Genomic DNA, 22300 nt, shown 5'->3' with positions numbered 1-22300 from the left:
TTCGGGTCCTCATGCTTCCATGGCAAGCATTTTACTGAGTCATCTCCCCAACCCCTATGGGATTTAATACTTGCATTTTCAAATTTAAGTCTCACAGAATGATGTTGATCTCTAATAGCGGAAGTATTTAAAAGGTTTAATCTTTAAAAGTCAAAAAATATCTTTAGTTTTTCACACTGAAAGAAAGGTTTTTAGATCAAAGATTTTTTTTTTTTTCTTTTAAAATAGTCTAATGGGAATGGTGTTGGGGAGATGATAAGAGTGCATGTGAACTGGAGTTCTGGTACCCATCGTAAAAAGTCGAATGTGACCACACATGTCTAACCCCAATGCTGAGGGGAACAGGAACAGGTGGATCCCCAGAGCTTGCTAGCCAACCAGTTAACGCTGAAAACAAAACAGGAAGCACCAGGTTCAGTAGAGACCCTGTCTCAAGGGGATAACGCAGAGAGTGATAGAGCAATATTCCAGACATCCTCTTCCGATTTCTGTACATCCACGTGGATGCACATGCACGCGCACACACACACACACACACACACACACACACACACACAATACTAAGATTATGGGCTTGATAGTAGCCTTCAGAGCATTAGCACATTGAATTCCAGAGCCACCACCACCACTGTAATTCAGAGCAAAAGTTTTGTTCTCTTTCAGAAACAAAAGAAGAAGAAGAAACCAGAGGTGTTCAACTTTTCCGCTATTCACTTGATTCATGATCCCCAAGGTATTGCAATGATGATTCACAATTCCCTGTTAGCCTTATCACTGCCTATTTGCTTATTCCTGCTTTAGATCAATATTTCTCAAACAGTAATTCAGATCACCCAGGAAGATGGTTAAAGTACAGATCCTGATTTATTAGGGTGTGGGTGGGGCCTGGGATTCTGTGCTTCCAAGAAGGTCCAGGTATACTGCTGCTGCTGGTCTGCAGACCACACCCTTAGAAGTAGGCTCTGTAAAATGATTACGAGGAGCCCAAATCTGACAGTCATTCTAAAAGGCTGATGCTAAAAGTCGAGACTCCTTAGGATGAGCTTCAAGCACTACTGAAGGAATAGTCGCCCATATTTGATCTCTTCATTGATCTAACTACACCCTTTCTCTATGCCTGTTATGCAGTGTTCTGTGACCATGGACCCACAGTTACTTCTTTGATCTTCTCCTTCCCAGATTTTGCAGAAAAACTTCTAAAGCAGCTAGAGAGCTCTAAGGAGAGGTTTGAAGTGAAAATGATGCTGATGAACCTCATCTCCAGATTGGTGGGAATTCATGAGGTTTGAAAGACATTGCTTTTCTTGGTGAATGTAGAAATATGCTCAGTAAAAGAAAGCTGTTAGGTAGAGCAGTATCTCAGTTTTAACCCCCAAGCCATTTACATGCTTATAATTAGCTGAAAATAGCTTTTTATTACTGTTAGTTTGCATATTCATTTTGTGTTCTATTTTTTTTTTACTTCTTGCCAATTGCTTTCACAAACATATTTTCCTAAGCTAGTATGGCCTACATACATATTGATTTGCTAGCTTCATTTTGCCTAACCCATAATGTAGTGGCTTTCCTGATTTCCAAATCTCTGTTGGAGTTTGTAATGTTTGCAAAGCTGAATTCCCTAGTTATTTCTTTTGTCTTGAATTAGATTGCAAGAGTTACTTGGTGGTATATATCTTATATATGGTGTCTATGTGTGGACACATCACATGAACTTTTAGGCTAGCTACCTTTAGAAATAAGAGATGCTCAAAAATATAGGCTGTAAATAAAACAGTCCTTGATACTGTTCCCTGGCAGTTAATGGCATGACTGGTACTGTTCTGAGATTGTTGCACTTGTTGCTTTAACTACAGGTTGCAGTACTTCCTCCAGTGTGGTTGGATGACAATAGACTCAGCACTGTCAGTTTGTAGTAATCACATTATACTGGTGCTACTCAGATTTGCACTTGTATTCTGTCCCTGGCTATGGAGCTTTAATATCAGTTTTGATCCTTGTTTTATTCTCCCCCATGCCAATTTTAAAAGAAGAGTATTATATTTTGTTTGCCTTTCCCTAGTTTATTCTGTACACATGTTCTTCCTGCCTTACATAGTAAGGTAGCAGCAGAGAATCAGTAGAGGAAGTTCTCTACCTGATTACTACTGCATATTGGATCATCCTGTGGCATGATTGCTATTGAGAGAAGACGAAAGCAAATAGTGATTCCCAATGAGTGTATCTTGATAAAATTACATTATGGAGAATGAAGTTTCATGCTGAAGTTTCATAAATACTGAAGTTGGTATATTCTTCTCTCTACAGCTTTTTCTCTTCAACTTCTATCCCTTTGTACAAAGGTTTCTGCAGCCCCACCAGAGAGGTAGGTAATCTGCCCATGTGTCTGTCTCTTGGTGGTCTTAATGTGAGAGTAACTATCTAGTCTACTGTTCTGAAATGGTTAAAAACAGATGGCATTTATGTGTTTGGTACAGAAGGGAAGATGGTCGGCTGAGGCAGAAGAAGCAGGAATTCAAGGCTAGCCCCAACTATATATCAAGTTAGAGGCCAGCCTGGGCTACATGTGAACCCATCTCAGACAAGCAAAAGTTAAAATGCAACTAAAAAGAAAGAGGAGGAGCAAGGAGAAGACTTCACATTTTCTGGCTAGAGTCTAGTTAATTGTTCTGTTCCTTAACTGTAAGAAATGGTTGTTTTAAAAGCAACAACAGGTGCGAAGAGATGGCTCAGTGGTTAAGAGCACAGGCTGCCCTTAGAGAGGACCCAGTTCTCAGCACTCATGAAGACTAACAACCACCCTGTGACTCCAGTTCCAGGGATCTGTTGCCCTCCTCTGACCTCTGCAGACATTGCATGGCACAGGTTCCTTTATATACATGCAGGCAAAACACTCATATACATTAAATTTTTAAAACAACAACAAATTGGTTTCTCAAAGCAAGTCTTTTTGCAGTATAAATGTTCATATTAAAAATTGTAGACATTTTGACTTTTTACTGTAACATTGTGGTAACAGGATTTTTATCTTAATGCTCTCTTTGCTCTTCCTTTATGTGTATTCTCAATTCAAAACAACACAAAAGCAGGGGAAAAGAGATTTGTTATGCCTTTGAATTTTAACCAAAATTGGAAGGAAATTAACATTTGAGGATTTAAAATGAATCTAGCCCTATACTGAGTGCCTTCTGCACACCATTGCATCAGATTGTTAAATGAATTCTTTGACCAGGATTCCTCCAATTAAATGACAAATCAGAATTTGACTCACTTCTCTTTTGCCAAAGGCGTGCATTTGTTTGTTTTCTTTGTAGGCAGGATCTCATTCAGTAGCCCAGGCCGACCTCAGATTTTATTTTAGCAAACCTGCCTTTGCGTCCTTAGTACTTGGATTACAGGCATGAGCTACCACACCTGGCTCAAAAGCTTTCTTCTTTACATGCATTGTGCTGTGTCTTAGAAGAAAGTATGTGCATATTAGGTATATTTGTGTTTGTTCAACATATATTTAGTGATTTCGTTTTTGGTTTGTGGCTTGAGGCAGGCTCTCAATATGTAGCCCTGGTTGATCCCAAATTCAGAATCCTTCTGTCTGCTTCTGCTAGGATTCCAGGCCCCATGCAGCCTTACTTGGTGATTTCTATGCCAGCACTACATTGGACACTAAGGAACTCCATGGTGACCATAAGGCAGAGTCCTTACTCTCATAGAGTTTATCTTCTGAAGAAAAGCATAGACAGTGCCAGGGCATATATCCAAGTAAAGCATTTGGAAGAGAAAAAAAGCAGGGTAAGGACAAGAAGGAGTGTGTGGTCAGGAAAGGCTTTTTGATAAGGCAGCAATTGAGCAAAGACCTGAAGGAAGCAGGGGGTGAGTGGTGCAGATAGGGTGGTTTCAGATAGAGCAGGTGACAGTAGTGCTAGAGCTGCCACTTGCTTACCATGATGCTGCGGTCCTAAGAGACAGCAGTGAAGTGGACCTTTTCTCATTGCTTTGTTCTCAGAAGTCACGAAGATCCTTCTGTTTGCCGCACAAGCCTCTCATCACCTGGTGCCCCCAGAGGTGAGAACTCTTGCCCTGACATCTGGATCTAGTGTGTGTGGAGTGGTGTGTCCCCCAAAGTTGCTGTCTCCCCTACCCTGTTTTAACTGAGTGGAGGAGACCCTAATCCTTTACTGAGTTCCTTGGAAGTTTAGTTGTAAGTTCACAGAAAGTGAACAAGCTAAAGATTTGAATTTTGTTTAATAGCCAAGTTTTATGACTAGGAAAGGTAAAAAATATTAGGAGGTTAGCCGGGCATGGCATGCTGGTGTAGGTGGTGGCGCACGCCTTTAATCCCAGCATTTGGGAGGCAGAGACAGGCAGGTCTCTGAGTTCAAGGCCAGCCTGGTCTACATAGTGAGTTCCAGGCCAGCTGGGGCTACAAGGAGACCCTGTCTCAAGACAAAATAATAATAGTAAGTTTATAGTCATTATTTTTCAATGCTGGTAATTGTTTTATCTTTTTTTTTTTTTTTCATCTTTTTGAGACAGGGTCTCCCTATAGCCCAGCTGACCTGAAACTTGGTTTGTAGACCAGGCTGGCCTTGAACTCAGAGATCTGCCTGCCTCTGCCTCCCAAATGCTTGGATTAAAGGCATGCGCCACCACCCATACTTACTAAAAGAACACTGAACTATCCTTTGTCAGAGTAGGGTTTTGTTTTGTTTCTGTCTTTGTTTGAAACAGTGTCAGGGAGAGCATGTGATAAGAAAGCAGAAGTGGAGACTAGGAGAGGGGAACCAAGCAAGCGGAGGAGGGTAGGCTGAGGGCAGGCCCTGGATGACAGATGAGCACAGAGTATGACAGGAAGCTGCCATAATGAAACCTGTTAATTTGTTTGTTAACCTAAAAATTACCTTTTTTTTTTTTTTTTTTTTTGGTCTTTTTGAGACAGGGTCTCCCGATAGTCCCAGCTGACCCAAACTCACTATGTAGACCAGGCTGGCCTTGAATTCACAAGGATCTGCGAACTCACAAGTATCCGCCTGCCTCTGCCTCCGAGTGCTGGGATTAAAGGCATGTGCCACCAGAAAATTACACTAAGGCTAGAATATGGCTCAGTGGGTAAAAGCTCTTAGCATGCTACCCTGAGTTCAATCCCCAGAACCCATATAAAAATAAAGCCGGATGTGTAGCAGGTATCTGTGATCCCAACATTCCTACTGCAAGATAGGAGTTGGAAACAGGATCACTCTAAAGCTTGCAGACCACGTAGCCTGGAGAGCAGCTCAGCAGAAACAAGACAGACTCGACAAGGAAGGAGGAAAGAATGGGCTCCTGAAAGTTGTCCTTTGACCTCCACACGGGCACTCTCTCACACACACAGCAATGATAATAAAATGCTATAATTTTAAAGAGAAAACGATGTTGGGGGCTGGAGAGACGGCTCAGCAGTTAAGAACACCTCAGGGCAGCTAACAACTGTCCTGTGTAACTCCAGTTCCAGGGGATCCAATACCACCTTTTGACCTCCACTGGCATTGCATGACATGGGTGCACTTACATACAGGCAGGCATGCACACTTGTACACATAAAATATTAAAAGAGAAAAAGTGATGTTAAAGACCTATAAAATTTAGCCTGAGCCCCAACTCAGAAAACTGAAATTGAGCTGTATATTTTTATATCTCACTTTCTTAGTTTTGATTTCCAACCCCCAGAGTGAAGGTAGAGGGCTTTTGTTTGGCACTGTGAATCCTGTCCAAGGAGGCACGGACATTTCACCTGATTTACCTCTTTTGTTTCCAACTCAGATCATTCAGTCATTGCTCATGACAGTGGCCAACAATTTTGTTACTGACAAGAACTCTGGAGAAGTCATGACAGTAGGGTACGTAGAATGTGCCTGGGAGAGGCTGTGTTTTTAACTACTAAGATGGATAGAGGGATGGTTAACCTGTCACTATGGCCTCTGGATAGGTGGTTTAAAGTACAGTTCATCTTATCAAGTGACTTCCTGTTTTCATTTTATTGGTCAGAACTCTTGAGGACAGAACCAAATAAAGTGCTGCTTTAATCCTGCTGCTTTAGTCTTTCTAATCAGCACCCCCCCTCTTTTTTTCCAGTTTTACTTTGAGGCGAATGACAACCTGTTTTTTTTTTTTCCCTCCCACCACAATTTATTCTTGAATCACTCATTTTAGGGCAGTTCAATGGCCCTTTTGATTAATCAAAGGACTATCTAATCTGTCCTTATATGTAAATTATAGGCTAAGCAAAGTTTTAATCTCTCTTGCATATTGTTGCTGGGATAACAGCCATAAAGAGTTTCAGTCTTTCTTATCTGATCTAGTGCCTTCTCTCTTTAGAGTAGGCTAACACTAGTCCTTATGAAAGTGGTAAATGTGTGACTTGTCTGGAATTTCAACCTCTAAGGCTGTTTGTTCTTAAATTCTCTACCACATTGCATGTTTAGAGACCTAAGCCTGTAAAACCTAACTTGTATTCCCTTTGATTTAGTATTTCTTAGGAAACTTTCTTAAGTCGAACTTACACATATAAAATTGGTTATTTTTAATTCATTGTTCCTTTTCTAGGATCAATGCTATAAAAGAGATAACAGCCCGATGTCCTCTAGCCATGACTGAAGAACTTCTTCAAGACCTAGCTCAGTATAAGACACACAAAGATAAGAGTAAGTTGCCACTGAGTACAGTGTGATCCATTTTTACCTCATTGTAGTCTTTGCTCCAGAATTGCTATTATTATTGTGTTAATTGTGTTATTTTATAGATGTAATGATGTCTGCCAGAACTTTGATTCAGCTCTTCCGGACGCTGAATCCTCAGATGTTGCAGAAGAAATTCCGGGTAGGTGAAGCGTACTTAGGTTGTTCTAAAGGTTATGACCTCAGCAATGAGGTAATGCCTGCAGTTAGACTAAAGCATTAGTGATGATGAGTATGGATGATGCACGTGGTTTTGTTCTTCAAGCTTAGAATGCAGTTGATTGACTACCTGGACTCTCAGCCCTTTGTAGTTGACATGAACTCTTTGATGATGACTGTCGTAAAGATCTGTCAGGCTGTTTGACCTTATAAATATTGGTGCTGTCAGCAGATTGGAATCCACAGTAATAGTAGCTGCTGCTAGTACCCCATCCAGGCACTGCCTCATTCAGGGGAGAAGGTGCACGTTTGTAACAGATAGTACTTTGGAGACTTAAAAAGTCTTTCTTTACTAAGAGCCAATGTGGATTTGTATCAGAAGAGAGTGAGAAAGCACCGAACAGTGTTTCTGACTGGGGATTTAATCTCTGACTTGACTCATAAGCAAGCTGTTTCTGTTATTTGGTTGCCTCCTTTTTTTATAGTATTCTGCTAGCCCTAGAGGATGCCTTTCATGAGGAATGTGTGATAATCTAAGTAGCTCATTATAAATGGTTTCTTCTCTTCTAGGGTAAACCAACTGAAGCCTCTATGGAAGCAAGAATACAAGAATATGGAGAATTAGATGCTAAAGACTACATCCCAGGAGCAGAGGTGCTGGAAGTTGAGAGAGAAGAGACCACAGAAAATGATGAAGGTCCCTCTTTCTTGGCTTTCCCTTTCTATCCTCTCCCTTTCCTGCTTCTTCCTTCTCCTCCCCTCACCTTTCCTTTTGTCTTTTGCTTGGGATTGGACCTATATTCTCACTCACGCTAGGGAAGTGCTCTACACCAGTGACAGCCCTAGCCCTGATGGCTCACTGTAATCTCACCGTTATTTGGAGCAAAGCCCCCTGGCAAGATGGGGGAACTGATGATGGTTGTGTAACTGCCAGGCCAAAGAGCTGTGACACTGTCTCAGAGATCCTGGGGAGCCACTCTATTGAGGTGTCTACAAGGTTCTCCCTCAGTTGCACCTGAAAATCTCCCTCAGTTCTCTGGGTAACTGAAAGAGTTCCTTGTGCATGTAAGAGTGCACTTGGGTGAGTTAGTCAGAATCTACGATAAACCCAAGTTAAGTAAGTGTCCAAGTGCAGTTTTGATGAGCACACTTGAATCACTAGAAAAAAGGGGGGGACCCTAGAATCAGGCAGGCTTTTTGTGATTTCTTTATAGGATAGGCTGTGTTTTCTAGCATGTGAGTTGATTGAGAATCTATTCCTCTTTTGAGCTGTGAGAAGGGATATGACTATTAGATTTGAGCTTTTAATAGATACTTTGCGAGTGCTAGTCCCCACTCCTTAAATTAATTAAATTGATGTGGCTTGTTTAATAATAAGTGTATCTCATTTCTTGGTCAGTATCTGAGGTTTAGTACCTTTTCAACATTGCTTGATTTATTTCAACTTGTAAGTACTCAACATAAAGAGGTAGCTGTCGTTGATATGTCTTTCACACAGATGGATGGGAAAGTGCCAGTCTCAGTGAGGAGGAAGATGATGATGGTGACTGGGTTGATGTACACCATTCTTCTGATGAAGAACAGCAAGAAATTGTAAGTCCGGATCACTTACAAGTGCATCACTTTGCCAGGTGTGGTGGCGCATGTTTTAATCTCAGCACTCCAGAGGCAGAGACAGGTGGAGCTCTATGAGTTCCAGGCCAGCCTGGTCTACATAGTGAGTTCCAAGCTACCTGGGACTACAGAGAAACCCTGTCTCAAAAAAAATGACAGAAGACAAAAAAAATACCCCAAAACAAGTGCATCACTTTGCTGTTTATCAAGGTGCCATTTTTGCTTGGCCATGTTGAAAGACTAAATGAAATGATTGAGCTTGGGGCTGGAGAGATGGCTCAGTGGTAAAGAACACTGGCTGTTCTTGCAGAAGACCAGGGTTCAAATCCCAGCACCCACATGGCAGCTAACAACTGTCTGTAACTCCAGTCCCAGGGGATCCGACAGCCTTTTCTGTTCTCTGTAGGCATTGCACGAAACAGGTGTACTTACCTACATGCAGGCAGTACACGCATACACATAAAATAAAAAAAATAAGAGGCTGGAGAAATGGCTCAGCGGTTTAGAACACTGACACTGTTCTTACAGAAGACACGGGTTCGAATCCCAGTGCCCACATGGCAGCTAGCAGCTGTCCATAACTCCAGTTTCAGAGGATCCAATGGCCTCTTCTGTCCTCCACAGGCTTACATGACATGGGAGCACTTACTTACATGCAGGCATAACACTCATAAACATAAAATGAAAATAATAAATATTTTAAAAATAATAAGTAAAATATTTTTTAAAAAAACAAATGATTGAGTTCTCTCTTAAGCTGGTAGCATTTAACCTTTTGCCTGCATGCTTTCAAGGCAAAGAAGCTGGACAGCATGCCCATAGAGGAACGGAAAGCCAAAGCTGCAGCCATCAGCACGAGTCGGGTTTTAAGTCAAGATGACTTTCAGAAAATCCGCATGGCACAGATGAGGAAAGAGCTGGATGCTGCTCCTGGAAAAGCCCAGAAGAGGAAATACATCGAAATCGACAGTGATGAGGAGTCCAGGTAAAATGGCACACACACAGCCTGCTGTCAGCTTGTAGATCACGAAGGCATCAGGGAAAGGGGCTCCACCCTTACTTTGTACTTTATTTTTCCCTCACCACAGGGGTGAATTACTGTCTCTTCGGGACATTGAACGCCTTCATAAGAAGCCCAAGTCTGACAAGGAGACAAGGCTAGCAACTGCAATGGTGAGACAGAACGTGCCTCCTCCTTAGAAAACAAGTACGATGAAACCTAACTGCCAGTGTGTAGCTATAGACTGTCTTTTTTTTTTTTTTAATGCTTTAAGGGTATAATTAGTGTAGAATAAAATTATTATCATTATTGGGTATTAAGTTAGATGAGTTTGTTTTGTTTTGTTTGATTTGAAATAGGATCTCAGATAGCCCATTCTGATCTTAAACTCAGTATTTAGTTAAGGATGACCTTAGATTCCTGATCCTCCTCCCTCCACTTCCTGAGTGTGGGGATTATAGATATGTGCTCCTATGCCTGATTTATGCAGTGCTGGGGATAGGACCCAGGGCATTATGCATACTAGGTAAGCACTCTACCAACTGAGCTACATCCCCAGCCCTAGTTAGATCAGTTTTGACAACTGTATGTAGCCAACTGTGTAGCAAAATGTAGAGCATGGTAATGCAGTATTACGTGTTCATAGCATCAGAAGGCTACCTTTATTAAAGCAATAGAAAAACCAGTTTACAGTCCATCAGAGTCGGCCATTGCTGCTCATGTTTGTGTGCTGACTGGCTTTTAGCTTCTTTTTCTGTGCCTTAACTGGTACTAGGCACCATACCACACTAGTTCCTTCTCACTTTGCATTCCGTTTGAATGAAACCCCGTCTAGGAGAGTTTGCAAACTCATGTTCTTTTTCCTCCACACCTCTACATGGACTTCACTCTTCACCCTTCCCATTTTCCACCATGCCAAAATCAGCTTGGCTTTCTGGGAATCAGGCTAATAAGATTAGGACTTTCCTTCTCCTGAGCTCCCCTTAGTCCATTATAATACATCATGTCTTTTCTCTTTTGAACTGAGTCCTGGGGAACAAGGCCTGTGTTCTGTCCTTGTTGTGTCCGTGGCATCCAACAGAGCATCTTACACAGAGGATACACTTGCTTGTGTTGATTTCATAATTTCTGAGTCTTTTATTTAAGAGGAAATACCAAAATTTTTTTACCAATGTTTTTGTGTTGATAGGCTGGAAGGACAGACCGAAAAGAATTTGTGAGGAAGAAAACAAAAATAAATCCATTTTCTAGTTCCACAAATAAAGAAAAGAAAAAGCAGAAGAACTTTATGATGATGCGATATAGTCACAATGTCCGGTCAAAAACCAAGCGTTCCTTCCGGGAAAAGCAGGTGAGTTCCACTTGAAGCCTGCATGGCAAGAATATTCTGTGGTTCTGAGACCACTTCACATTTGAGATGAGTTTTGCCTTCTGAGGACCATGTGCTGAGTGTGGTTTGGGGATGAAGGAGACAGAGAGCAGTCAGGGCATGGTACTTTTCAAAAGCAACGACTTCCCTGGAGAAGTAGCTCAGTTTCAGGAAAGCAGTGTACAGTAAATGTGCAGTTTTGTTGTTGGTGTGATTTGTGTGTCCTTTTACAAAAAGCCCTTTATGAACCTTTGTGATTTCATTTTATCCATTTGTGACTTTGCTTGCTTGCTTTTTTTGAGACAGGGTTTTACTCTGTAATCCCTGGCCTTGAACTCACTATGTAACCCAATCTAGCATCACACTTGAGATTCACCTGCCGTGCCCACCTAAGTGCTGGGATTACAGGCATGTACTACCACACCTGGCTCTGTGACCTTTGAATGGTAATCCCATGCTCCTCCTGTGGCTGGCAGTAATTCATTATAGTAAAAGTGGTATCTTCCTCTTCTGGGAGTGCACCAGAGCATGTCTAAGTGTCTTTCTGAAGAAGTTGTAGAAAATCAGCTCCAGGCTACAGAGTCTCACCTTCTGAACCAGTGTTCCTGATGGCTAGCCAAGGATGGGCCTGCCAAGGCTGAATGTAATGGCCAGCCCTCCAGGCAATGCTGTGCCTGTGGGTGCCATATCAGGATCACTGCAACTGAGGTGCCACCACCGAAACTCTGGCTTTCTGTTTTTCAGTGCTTTACTTCTGATCTGCGTTTAATACATGTAGGTCATAAGGTGGCAGCATTTTTAATAAGTCTCTCAATTTTGCCACATAGTCTAACTGACTGTCCTTTATTGGCTCTTAATAACATCTTGGGGTTGAGGAAATAGTAATACCCTGTTGGAGCCTTGGTTCCTGGGAGGTTTGTTTTAGCTAAAGACGCCCCCACCCCGGCTTCCTGTTTTGTAGAGTGCCTTTTTTAGCATGAGGAGAAGACTGGCTGTGCTCCTTATCAGCACCTGAGGAAACATTTCTCTCAAAGACTAAAGAAAATTTAAAGAGTAAGAGTTCATTGGATATGCACACCTTTGGATTTCAGAATGCTATTTCTTTGTTTTCACATTTTCTTGCTGCTGGGAACGTGAAATGAAAATTTCTACATGCGTTCCTTGCACTGTATTTTCTTCAAGGTTTGTGCATTATAAAACAGCTCTAGGTTCCCAATTTTCTCTATTCTCACCTCATTTTAGACCAGCATTTTTAATATAAATATAATACCATAGATACTTTAATTAAAAAAGATTATTAGTTTTAGTAGTATGTCTTATTTAATTTCAAAGTAATACCATTCAAACACATAATATAAAAATTACTGAAATATTTTTCAGTTAAGAGCACTGACTGCTCTTGTAGAGGACCCAGGTTTAGTTTCCACATCCACATGGTGATAACTGTAACTCCAGTTCTAGGGGATCTGACACCCCACCCCCTTCTGACCTCTGTGGGCATTGCACACATGTAGTGCACTTATATACAGGCAAAACACTCATACACATAAAGTAACAATAAATAAATCAAGGCCGGGTATGATGGCACATGACTTTAATCCCAGCACTTGGAGGTAGAGGCAGGTGGGTCTCTCTGAGTTCGAGGCCAGCCTGATCTACATAGCAAGTTCCAGGCCAGGTGGAGCTATAGGGAAACCCTGTCTCAAAAAAAAGACAAAACAAAAAAGAATAAATAAATCAAAAAAGTTTTTCAAGATGTGTGCTTTGTCCTTGATGAACCTTAAAAGATAAGGCTTCTTTTTAATAACCTTTAGTATTCTGATTATCAGAGGAGGATTTTAAGACCTTGAATGGACATATAGGCCACATTTAGTGGGATGCATATGATCTTGGACAAGGTGATTGTGGGAAAAGGCCTGCTTTCAGAGGTTATAGTTTAGATGGTGTCCTGCTCACAACTCCAAATACTAAGCCATGGTTATCAGAGAAGTGCTGAGTAGCATCCCTGCAGACATTGGTCTTTGGTCTTTTTTCCAGATCTTACATTCTGTATCTTCAAATCTACCCAGTGTATAATCATAGGATCCCTCCCAATTCTTGTGACCAGAAGACTGCAGGGAACCTGGAGCACGTCTGCTCAAAATACACACATTATTATTTCATTTTACTGGACATATTTCCAACACAAAATGATTAAACTAGTAAATTAAGAGCCTGGGCTGGTGAGATGGCTCAGCAGGTAAAATGTTTGGTATGTAAGCTTAACTGAGTTTGAGCCCTAGAATCCATGTAAAGGTGAAAAGATAGAACCAATTCCACAAAGTTGTCATCTGACCGCCATAGGAGTGTCATGGAGGTCACGTATGTTACCCCCATCTCTCCCTCTCACACACATGCACACAATAGTAATAATAATAAAGTGAGGTAAATTTTCTTTTTTAAATGTGGCTCAGCATGGTGGCTCATACTTTTAATCCCAGCACTCAGGAGGCAGAGGCAGGCAGATCTCTGTGAGATTGAGGCCAGCCTGGTCTATATCATGAGTTCCAGGCCAGCTGGAGCTACAGGGAGACCCTGTCTGAAAAAAAAACAACAAAATAGGAACCTATATTAACTAGGAAGAAATATTTTTCTTGAGGGTTTTGGTTCCTAAGTTAATGTCTTCACGCAAGCAATCATAAAGAACATGTGGCTTAGAGTAGAATTTCTTGGTTCATTTTCTGCAGTAGACAATCTCATTTGAAAATAGTCCATAAGGAAATAGATTTCTGTGTTTCAGATTGTACTTTGATAGGTATTATCTTAAATCTGCCCAGATGCTTTAGAATCTTTGTCCCCTAAATTTTATCCATTATTATTACATTGTTAGATTTTTGGAGAAATGAAAGATAGAGGAGAAGGAGACAGGAAACCAGAGCCAGACCTGCAACAGGCAAGGAATGTATCTTCCTTTATTCAAAAAAGATACAGCAAGAGGTAGAGGCTGTCCACAGGAACCAAGCATCTACAACTAGACAAAGAAAACAGGGTTTTTATACCGGGGTTGTGAGACACAGCTGCACTTTGGGGAGTTGAGTTAGTGCCAGGTTTGGTGTCCTTGAGGGTCTCTTTCCTCAGACAGGCAGGTAAGTTATCTATGGTACTAAAGGAGACAGGTGGGCTCCACAATTTTTCTCAGTCCCGGGAGTGACCACTTGATAAGGCTTGGGCAAGTCCAGGCTGCCAATTAAAGGCCAGTTAGATACTTTAAGGAATTTATGGCTTTCCCTAATGAGGCTTGTGGCTCTTCTGCAATTTATACAGTCTATCAATTATCATTATTTGTGTTTGTCTGTGTGTGTGTGGCAGTGTATGTGTGTGTGTGTGTCTATGGCTGTATGTCAGAGGATAACTACCTTATGTTTATGTTTGGTAAACTTTATAATCTAGATAGTGTAACAGATTACTCGAGAGTTACTGTGTTTAAGTTTTTTGGTTTTTTATTTCTTCTCTTGCAGCTAGCACTAAAAGATGCACTTTTGAAAAAGAGGAAAAGAATGAAGTAACCTACAAGCAAGTCATCCATTCCCTGCTCAATGTTAATTTGTATCATTGTGTTGGAAATTAGTAAATCTATTACATTAAAAAAGTGAAGAAGCTTGTATTTTGGAAAACACAGTAAAATCTGTAGCAGTTCGTTATTTTCAGTTTGGAGATGGGACTGTTAGTAACATATGAGATGTGGTACTGTGAAAAATCATTTTCATTTAACTCAGACAAAAATATTGAGTGCCTACTAATTGTCACTGTGGATATGTCACTGGATAAGCCATAACCCCTTGGCTTGGGCATTCACAGCCAGTAGGGGGCATATGTATATATTTTGCTTACTGTGGGGTGTAAATAGTTCCCTTGTAGCGGTAGGTCCATATTTCTATGGGGTCACTGGGGCCTCCTGGCCAACTCTACAAGGATGGGAGTTATGCATGCTCTTAAAATGGGACAGTGTTACAAGAGTAAGAGGTTCTTACTTGTAAATAGGCTTACCTGCTGAAAACAGGTTCCTGCTGTACAGATACTGGGTAGATATTTTAGCTCTTTATTTTTTTAATTCTCTGTAAAGGCTGTTGGTTAAGACCCCATGTTTAAAATTGCCTTAAATGTAATTTTGAAATGTCAGAGCAGGATGTGGTGGCACACATCCAGATTCCCAGTGCTCACAAGGCTTAAGACAGGAGGCTCATGAGTTGAGACCAGCCCGGGCTGCATATTGAGTTCTAGGCTAGCCTGGGATGCATAGTGAAATCCTGTCTCAAAAAAAGCAAACAAAATCATCTTTAGTTTTGTCATTTGACCTGCCTGCCCTCTGTTTTTGATTTAGGGGTTACTTGGTTTGGTTTGGTTTTGCTGTACTGAAGATGAAATTGGAGGCCTTGTGCTTGTAGGCAGACTCTCTACCAGTGAACTTACATGTCCAGCCCTGAGCTGCCTGCTCTTCAAATTGGTTTTCTCAGTTCCCTTTCATTCACACTTTTTCTACCCATTGTTTCAACCCATTGCCAAAAATCCAGAAGTTTTAATGTCATATAGATGCTCATATGGGGTCAGGGGTGTGCTGTTTTATAAGGCTGCTTGAGTCCATTTCAGGAGACAAGTTGTTGGATTTAGAAATAGTGTGGTGCCATTTGCCCCAGATTTCGTAGATAGTCTTATAATAAAGTTCTGTGTTCAAAGGGTAATTTTCTGCCCACTCAATTGGAAAGCAGCATCTAGAATTCATTTTCTCCATCCTTTGTAACTTCCTCTGTTGAGTTTGAGTTCAACTTTGGTTCTGTTTGAATGACACCCTCTGACTTTGACCCACCGTATCCCAGGTCAAGCTGTCAGGGTCAGCAACTTTATAAGAAGTGCCAATAAACTTGTGAATTTCAGACCTGAAACAGCCCCTTTCTCTTTTTGTGTTCTTAAACTTGACGGATCAGGATCCACAAAGTGAGTGACATTCACAGCAGCCGGAAGGCTGGAAGCCATAGCTGTCTGTGCTCTGTGTTTTATGATGTTTCCTGGAAATTTCTTTCTTCCTCTGGATTTTCTGCTCAGTAAAGATACCAAGAAGCCAGAGTCTCTTCTGTCCTCTGACTTCAGTTCTGCCACGGCCTCACTTTTCCGGGTGAGCTAGCGCTTTTACGTAAGTCAGAAAAATAGGTGGTTTTCAAAGCCTCATCATTGGGGATTGAGGATTTGCTCAGTGTTCATATAGTACTTGCCATGCAAGCTCAAGGCCCTGAGTTCACAGGGAAACACACTAAAAGCTCCATTCTTAGGTGTTTTGTTTCTTTAATCCTATAATCTTATGTCTCTCTGATTCTTTTTATTGTTTTATATCTCTCTTGAGAATTTTTCTGTTTAACACCAATTTAAAGATCAGATTCTCAGGACTGGAGAGATGGCTCATCAGTTACAAGCACTGACTACTATTGCAGAGTGCCAGGGTTCCATTCGCAATATTTAATAAATATTTTTAAATTTTTTTATTTTTATTTTATGTGTATGAGTATATTGGCTGCACGTAATGTAAGTACCCATGTTGTGCACTGCCCATGGAACTCAGAAGAGAACATTGGCTCCCCTGGAACTGGAGTTACTGATGGTTGTTAGCTGCCAAGTGGGTGCTGGGAATTGAACCTGGGTCCTCTGTAAGAACAGTGTTCTTAACTGCCAAGCCATTTCTCCAGTCCCATATATAAAATATTAAAGATCAAATTCTCCACAAGTTGAATTCAGTCAGCTGTAGTCATATTGTCTTATGTCTGAACTTGAATTTTTCAGCATTTAACATAGGCTGGATCTATTTCAGGGATGAACACATACTGTCCAAGCTCATAATATGGAGAAATGCCAGACATAAAAACCCAGAATGCCAGTATATACCTGTGTGACATTAGCAAATTTCCCTGGCAAATAAGCTGTACATAAGATAGTAACTTACTTGTTCTCTGCTATGTCCCAAATGCTAGTCAGGTACCTGATACAGTTAGAGAGTACAGCAAATGTTTAAGCACATTTTTATCCCTGACAAGTTTTCTATCTGTAAATATTGTGCCACCTACCTCGCTTACAAGTAAATTGCTCAGCAATAATCATCTATTGTGTTATTATTTTGCTTGGAATTATTACAGTTACAGTTGCTATAACTTTTAATCCTCAAGTTCAGCTTTTGGACGGCTAGTTTGAAACGTATACTGAATGCCCCCTGTGTAGAAAGCACTCTGTTAGATGTGTGTAGCTTCACACACAATGTTAGTGCCGGATAAATGAAGTGTGTGATGAGATGGCTGTGCCGGCTGCCTATATGGAGTCATTTCACAGTAGACTCCAATACGAAAACTTCACATTGTATGCCAGAAGTGCATGTCATTTCTGTCAGGAAGAAGCCTAGCACCCTGATGCACATGTTGGGCAGGGCAGCACTAGAAAATGAGTCATTGAAAAGAAAGACTGCTTTAAAAGTTGATATACTTTTAAATTTTTTTGGTATACTTTTTAAAGCTTATGCTTAATATAATTTATTTTTTCAAATTATAATTTATTGAAAATTTATAATGTATCTAGAGTATTACTGAAATTCTATTTTAATTAAAATGTTGAATCAGTCTGACTCTTGTGTTTCTAAGCTACTTTTAAACTGTATGTAGATAATGGAGTTCTCCTGAGTGGCTTCCTCTCACTAATTCCTTGCATGGTTTTGGACTGTATTTTCTGAGATTGAGGTCTTAACCAGATATGGTGACAGTCACCTGTACTCCCAGCACTTGGCAGACTGATGAAGGGGATTGCTGTGAATTTTGAGGCCAGTCTGGGCTACATAACAAGACCCTGTCAGTCGGTGGGGGTTTCCAGGAGGTAAAGGAAGAGAGGGAAGGAAGGAGAGGAAGAGGAAAGAAAGGTCTCAACTGTAATAAGAAAGTAGGGCAGCACCTGGAACTTTTTCCCTGCAGTCAAGGCTCTAGAAATAACTTTCCCTTCTGGGTAGTCCTTGGTTTCCCTGTGTAAAGATGCAAATGAAAGCCAAGAACACTGCTAATTGTGTAGTTTAATCGCAGTAGCTCCAGCATCTGCTTGTTTGGGACTTCATGTGGTACTGGTGTTTCCTGCAGAATCTGCTTCCCATGCTTTTGTCAGTCTGATCTCAGTGTACAAATGTAAAGTAGGAATTATCCACACAATGAACTGTTATATAACCAATAAAGTGTTTAAAATGGGAAGTACATATTCTAAATTAATAAAATGTAACACTATTACAGGATCCAATATACGCATAAGAAAATGGGAGATTATAAAAGACCTAGAGAAAAAGGGGCCAAATATCCAAGTTCTCTTTAGTGTTGGGGTTTTTTCTTTCTGCTTTCTGAATCTTTACAGTGTTGTTATTTATGTCATTGTGTAAGAAACAGTTTTGAAGTAAGGAATAAAAGTGCATTGAGAACCATTCTTGTGAAATTTCTTCCTATTTTCCTTTATGGGGTTGGGGGTGTCAAACCCAGGATCCTCATGCATGGGAGCAAGTCATCTACCACCCAGCTGCACCCCAACCCTGGAAGTGCACCTTAAAGCAAGGCAAGGCTTGATGTGAAAGAGTCCTGAGTGGTTGCCTCACCTTCCTCGTCCCGTCCCTGGTTTCCTGTGTAAAGCCACCAGCAGGACCTCTTCTGGGTCTTGCCAGCAATACACGATGCAGGCAAAAAGTACGATAGCATAATTCTAGCAAATAATAAAATGATTTATAGTATATACAAAGAGCCTAAAAAATGGTCGTAACCTCAGCTCAAGCCCACTTCTGATAGTCAAAGAAAACATCTAAAATACAGCAGAGCTACATTTTTTTCCTTCAGGTTTTTGTGCCAAGATATTCATTTGTGGTCATGTGTCACTGCAGGCAACAGAAACTGTTTTTGTTTTTGCTTTCAGATAGGGTCTCCTTGTAGCCCCAGCTGGCCTGGAACTTGATTTGTAGACTAGGCTGACCTCCATCTCACGGAGATCCACCTGCTTCTGCCTCCCAAGTGCTGGGATTAAGGACATGCACCACCATGCCCACAGAAAAAGCATTTTATATAATCTAGCCAAATGGAGTTCGTCTCTTGTAAGTCTAGAGGTGGACAGTCGATGTACTGGGTTCAGCTGCCCAGTGGTGTCCCGAGGATGATGGGCTCTGTTTCTGCTTTCATTATCAGTGAATTGAAACTTGTCTCTGGACTTTCCGAATGCTGGTTCTGACATGGCTACATGACCCATGTGTCAGTCACTCATCATCCCTGCACTGCAATTTTATCTGTAAAGTGGAGAATGCAGATACCTCGCCCTCAGTGTTTAAGGCAACAGGAGGCAAAGACATATTGCCCCTTCAATCCCTTTTACTAGCAAAGCATGATTCCACAGAATTCCTCCAGCATCCTAGCCAGAATGTACCCAAGAGAAAACAGGAAGTAGGTCCTTTGACCTCTGACGTACACAGCCCCACAGAACTGGCTTCTATCAGCTAGGAAAAGGGGAAATGGACTCTCAGAAGTGTCTGCTACAAGCTCTTGGGAAATGGTCATTGCAATATATAACATCCAATGACAACATTAAGGTCTCTGTAACAGGAAATGTGCAGTATGGTTAGGTGGTATAATGATTATGTTTCTCCTTGTAACCAAGTATCTGGCAAGAAGCAATTTAGGACAGATTTATTTGTGACTCACAGTTTGGAGAGACACAAGCCCTCATGGTGAGGGAGACATGGCATGGCAGTTCTGGGGGCCAGCATGTGGCTTGGACTCTTCATCTCAAAGGACCAGAAAGCAGGACAAGAGTGAAATGGAAACCTTGTCCTCCAGCCAGGCCCCACCTCTTAAAGGTTCTCCAACGTCCTGAAACACCACCAGCAGCTCATATGCCTGTGGAGGGCATTTAATTCCCAAGCCAGAACAAATAACCATAAATTGCTGATAAATTATTTTAAAAGCCAGGGCCAAGTTGGATGTGCACCATTCCTCTATAATCCTGGGCTACACAGACCCTATCTCATACACATAAGATATAAACACTAGGCCGGGCATGCCTGTAGTCCCAGCACTTGGGAGGCAGAGGCAGGTGGATCTCTATGAGTCAAGGCCAGCCTGGTCTCCATAGTGAGTTCCAGGGCACCTGGGGCTACAGGGAGACCCTGCTTCAAAAAGACAACAACAACAACAAAAGATACAAACACTAGTAATACTGGGAAAAGATGCTATTATTTTTAAAGCAGCATATGATAAAAAGTGATTTTTGAAACTTGCATTTTTAATCTCTAAAATTAAAATGTTTAATTCTTTACATCTCCCTCACAGTCTTAACAATCATCATGGCTTGCACATTGTTGTTCTGAAATCTTCATTTGACATCTGTTTAGATCACACAGGTACCAAGTACTGCTGGGCATGGTGGCACACACCTTTGATCCCAACACTTGGGAAGCAGAGGCAGACAGATCTCTGTGAGATCGAGACCAGCCTGGTCTACATAGTGAGTTCCAGGCCAGCTGAGACTACAGGGAGAACCTGTCTCAAAACCAAACAACTTCAAAAATACTTTAGGAGGTTTAGTAGCTACTAAGAAAATTCCAAGAAAAAAATAATAAAACTTTTTTTTTTAAAGTTTAAGGTATTGTTATATAACACATGATCAGGGGATAGGGATGTAACTCAGTTGATGGAGTGCTTACCTGATATATGCAAAGCTCTGGGTTCAATCCCCAATACCACTTGAGACCTAGCATGATGCCTGGCGGAGGCAGAAGGAAAAGAAATTCAGGTTCATCATCAGCTTCATAGCAAGCTTGAAGTTACATGAGTCCCTGTCTTAAAAAAATATATATATGTATCATTAAGCACATTTAACCTCCATGAACTTTCACAAACTACATCACAATATTCAGCACACCAACACCTTAGAGCCTCCATTTTGAGTGAACTCTTAGATGCTGCATGTTGATTGGTGTGGCCAGTGGCACATACTTGTAATCCTAGTACTGGGAGGCAGAGGCAGGAGCATTGCTGCCAGTTCAAGCCAGCGTGGTCTACATAGGGAGTTCCAAGCAGTGAGTCCCTTTCTCAAAACCAGAATCACCAAAATTCAGTGCATGTTCAGGCATATGCGAGTACACCAGCATGCCATCCATGCATTATCTGGAGACTCTGAGATGGTATCTTACTGAAGCTGAAGCTCAGATTGACTAGACTGGCTGGCCAAGGGAGCCCTCCTGGGATCTGCCTGTCCCTGCCTCGCCCCATCCGCCATTGCTGGGATTACAGGGATGAGTCACCATGTGCTGGTGGGGGGTGCTGGTGATTTTAACTCAGGTCCTCATACTTAGCAGCAAATGTTTTACCCACTGAGCAATCTCCCCAGCCCATCGCCAAGGTTCCTTTTTTTCTTTATTGAATTGGAATTTTCATACAATATATAATTTGATGGCATTTAGATCCCCTACCCTCCCCTGTTGCCCTATATATAATGTTTACATATATGTGTATGTGTTTGTATATATATAAAATAAGGCCTATAGAGTCTAATTTGTGTCCCCAAATGCCCTTCAGTGTGGGCCGATCCACTGGAGTCTGGTTAACCTACCAAGAATCCCATGCTTGAAAGTGACTGTCTCTGTCCCCCCAGCAGCCATCTGTTGCCACAATTTCCTTAGGTGTGGTCGGGGCTTCTAACCCACTTCCTTATATCTATGCTGGGATTTTTTTCTGATTTGAACTTGCAATTACCAAGGTTCTTAATGGCACAGAAGAGTGGTGTGGTGTGGAAAACATTGGTGTCTACATTAAGTTAAACAGCAGTTTGGAAGAGGCTAACCTTGAGTGCAAAGAAGCTTAAGCAATATCTTAATTTCATTTTTAAAAAATGTATAGTAGGGCAGGGCGTGGTGGTGCATGCCTTTAATCCCAGCGTTCCAGAGGCAGAGGCAGGTGGATCTCTATGAGATCAAAGCCAGCCTGGTCTACATAGTAGGTTTCAGGGGCTGTAAAGAGACCCTGTCTCAAAAAGACACACAAAAAAACTGTACAGCAGGTGATTGAAAATAGCTCTTACAGTAGGTAAGAGATATTTACAGTAAGTAAATGTATAGTAGCTAAGTGATTTTAAAATATCTTACAGAAGACAAGAGTCCTTTGAATGCGTACACATTTAAAATCCTGGTAAGAGGGGGCTGGAGAGATGGCTCAGTGGTTAAGAACACTGGTTGTTCTTGCAGAAGACCCGGGTTCAAATCCCAGCACCCACATGGCAGCTAACTACTGTCTGTAACGCCAGCCCCAGGGGATCCAACAGCCTCTTCTGACCTCCACGGGCATTGCATGACACAGATGCACTGACCTACATGCAGGCAATACAAGGATACACATAAAATAAAAATAATAAATAAAATAAAAATAAAATCCT

The 22300-nt window shown here is 41.4% G+C and overlaps 1 protein-coding gene across 1 annotated transcript in view; it reads left to right on the top strand.

Annotated features, from left to right (window-relative positions):
* Sdad1 (SDA1 domain containing 1) overlaps positions 1–15768 on the top strand; it is a 30963-nt gene extending 15195 nt beyond the window's left edge. Inside the window, exons 10-22 of the mRNA XM_008843494.3 lie at positions 664–733; positions 1180–1283; positions 2305–2362; positions 4001–4059; positions 5794–5870; positions 6577–6674; positions 6773–6849; positions 7437–7563; positions 8365–8459; positions 9275–9465; positions 9569–9653; positions 10670–10831; positions 14347–15768. Of these exons, the coding sequence (XP_008841716.1) occupies positions 664–733; positions 1180–1283; positions 2305–2362; positions 4001–4059; positions 5794–5870; positions 6577–6674; positions 6773–6849; positions 7437–7563; positions 8365–8459; positions 9275–9465; positions 9569–9653; positions 10670–10831; positions 14347–14394 (1251 nt within the window). The 3' untranslated portion in view covers positions 14395–15768. The remainder of the gene's footprint in view (positions 1–663; positions 734–1179; positions 1284–2304; positions 2363–4000; positions 4060–5793; positions 5871–6576; positions 6675–6772; positions 6850–7436; positions 7564–8364; positions 8460–9274; positions 9466–9568; positions 9654–10669; positions 10832–14346) is intronic.
* Positions 15769–22300: the final 6532 nt, after the last annotated feature.

Source organism: Nannospalax galili, unplaced genomic scaffold, assembly GCF_000622305.1.
Source record: "Nannospalax galili isolate Female #2095 unplaced genomic scaffold, S.galili_v1.0 scaffold800, whole genome shotgun sequence".
Lineage (NCBI taxonomy): Eukaryota > Metazoa > Chordata > Mammalia > Rodentia > Spalacidae > Nannospalax > Nannospalax galili.
This window is presented reverse-complemented; position numbering and strand designations above follow the sequence as displayed.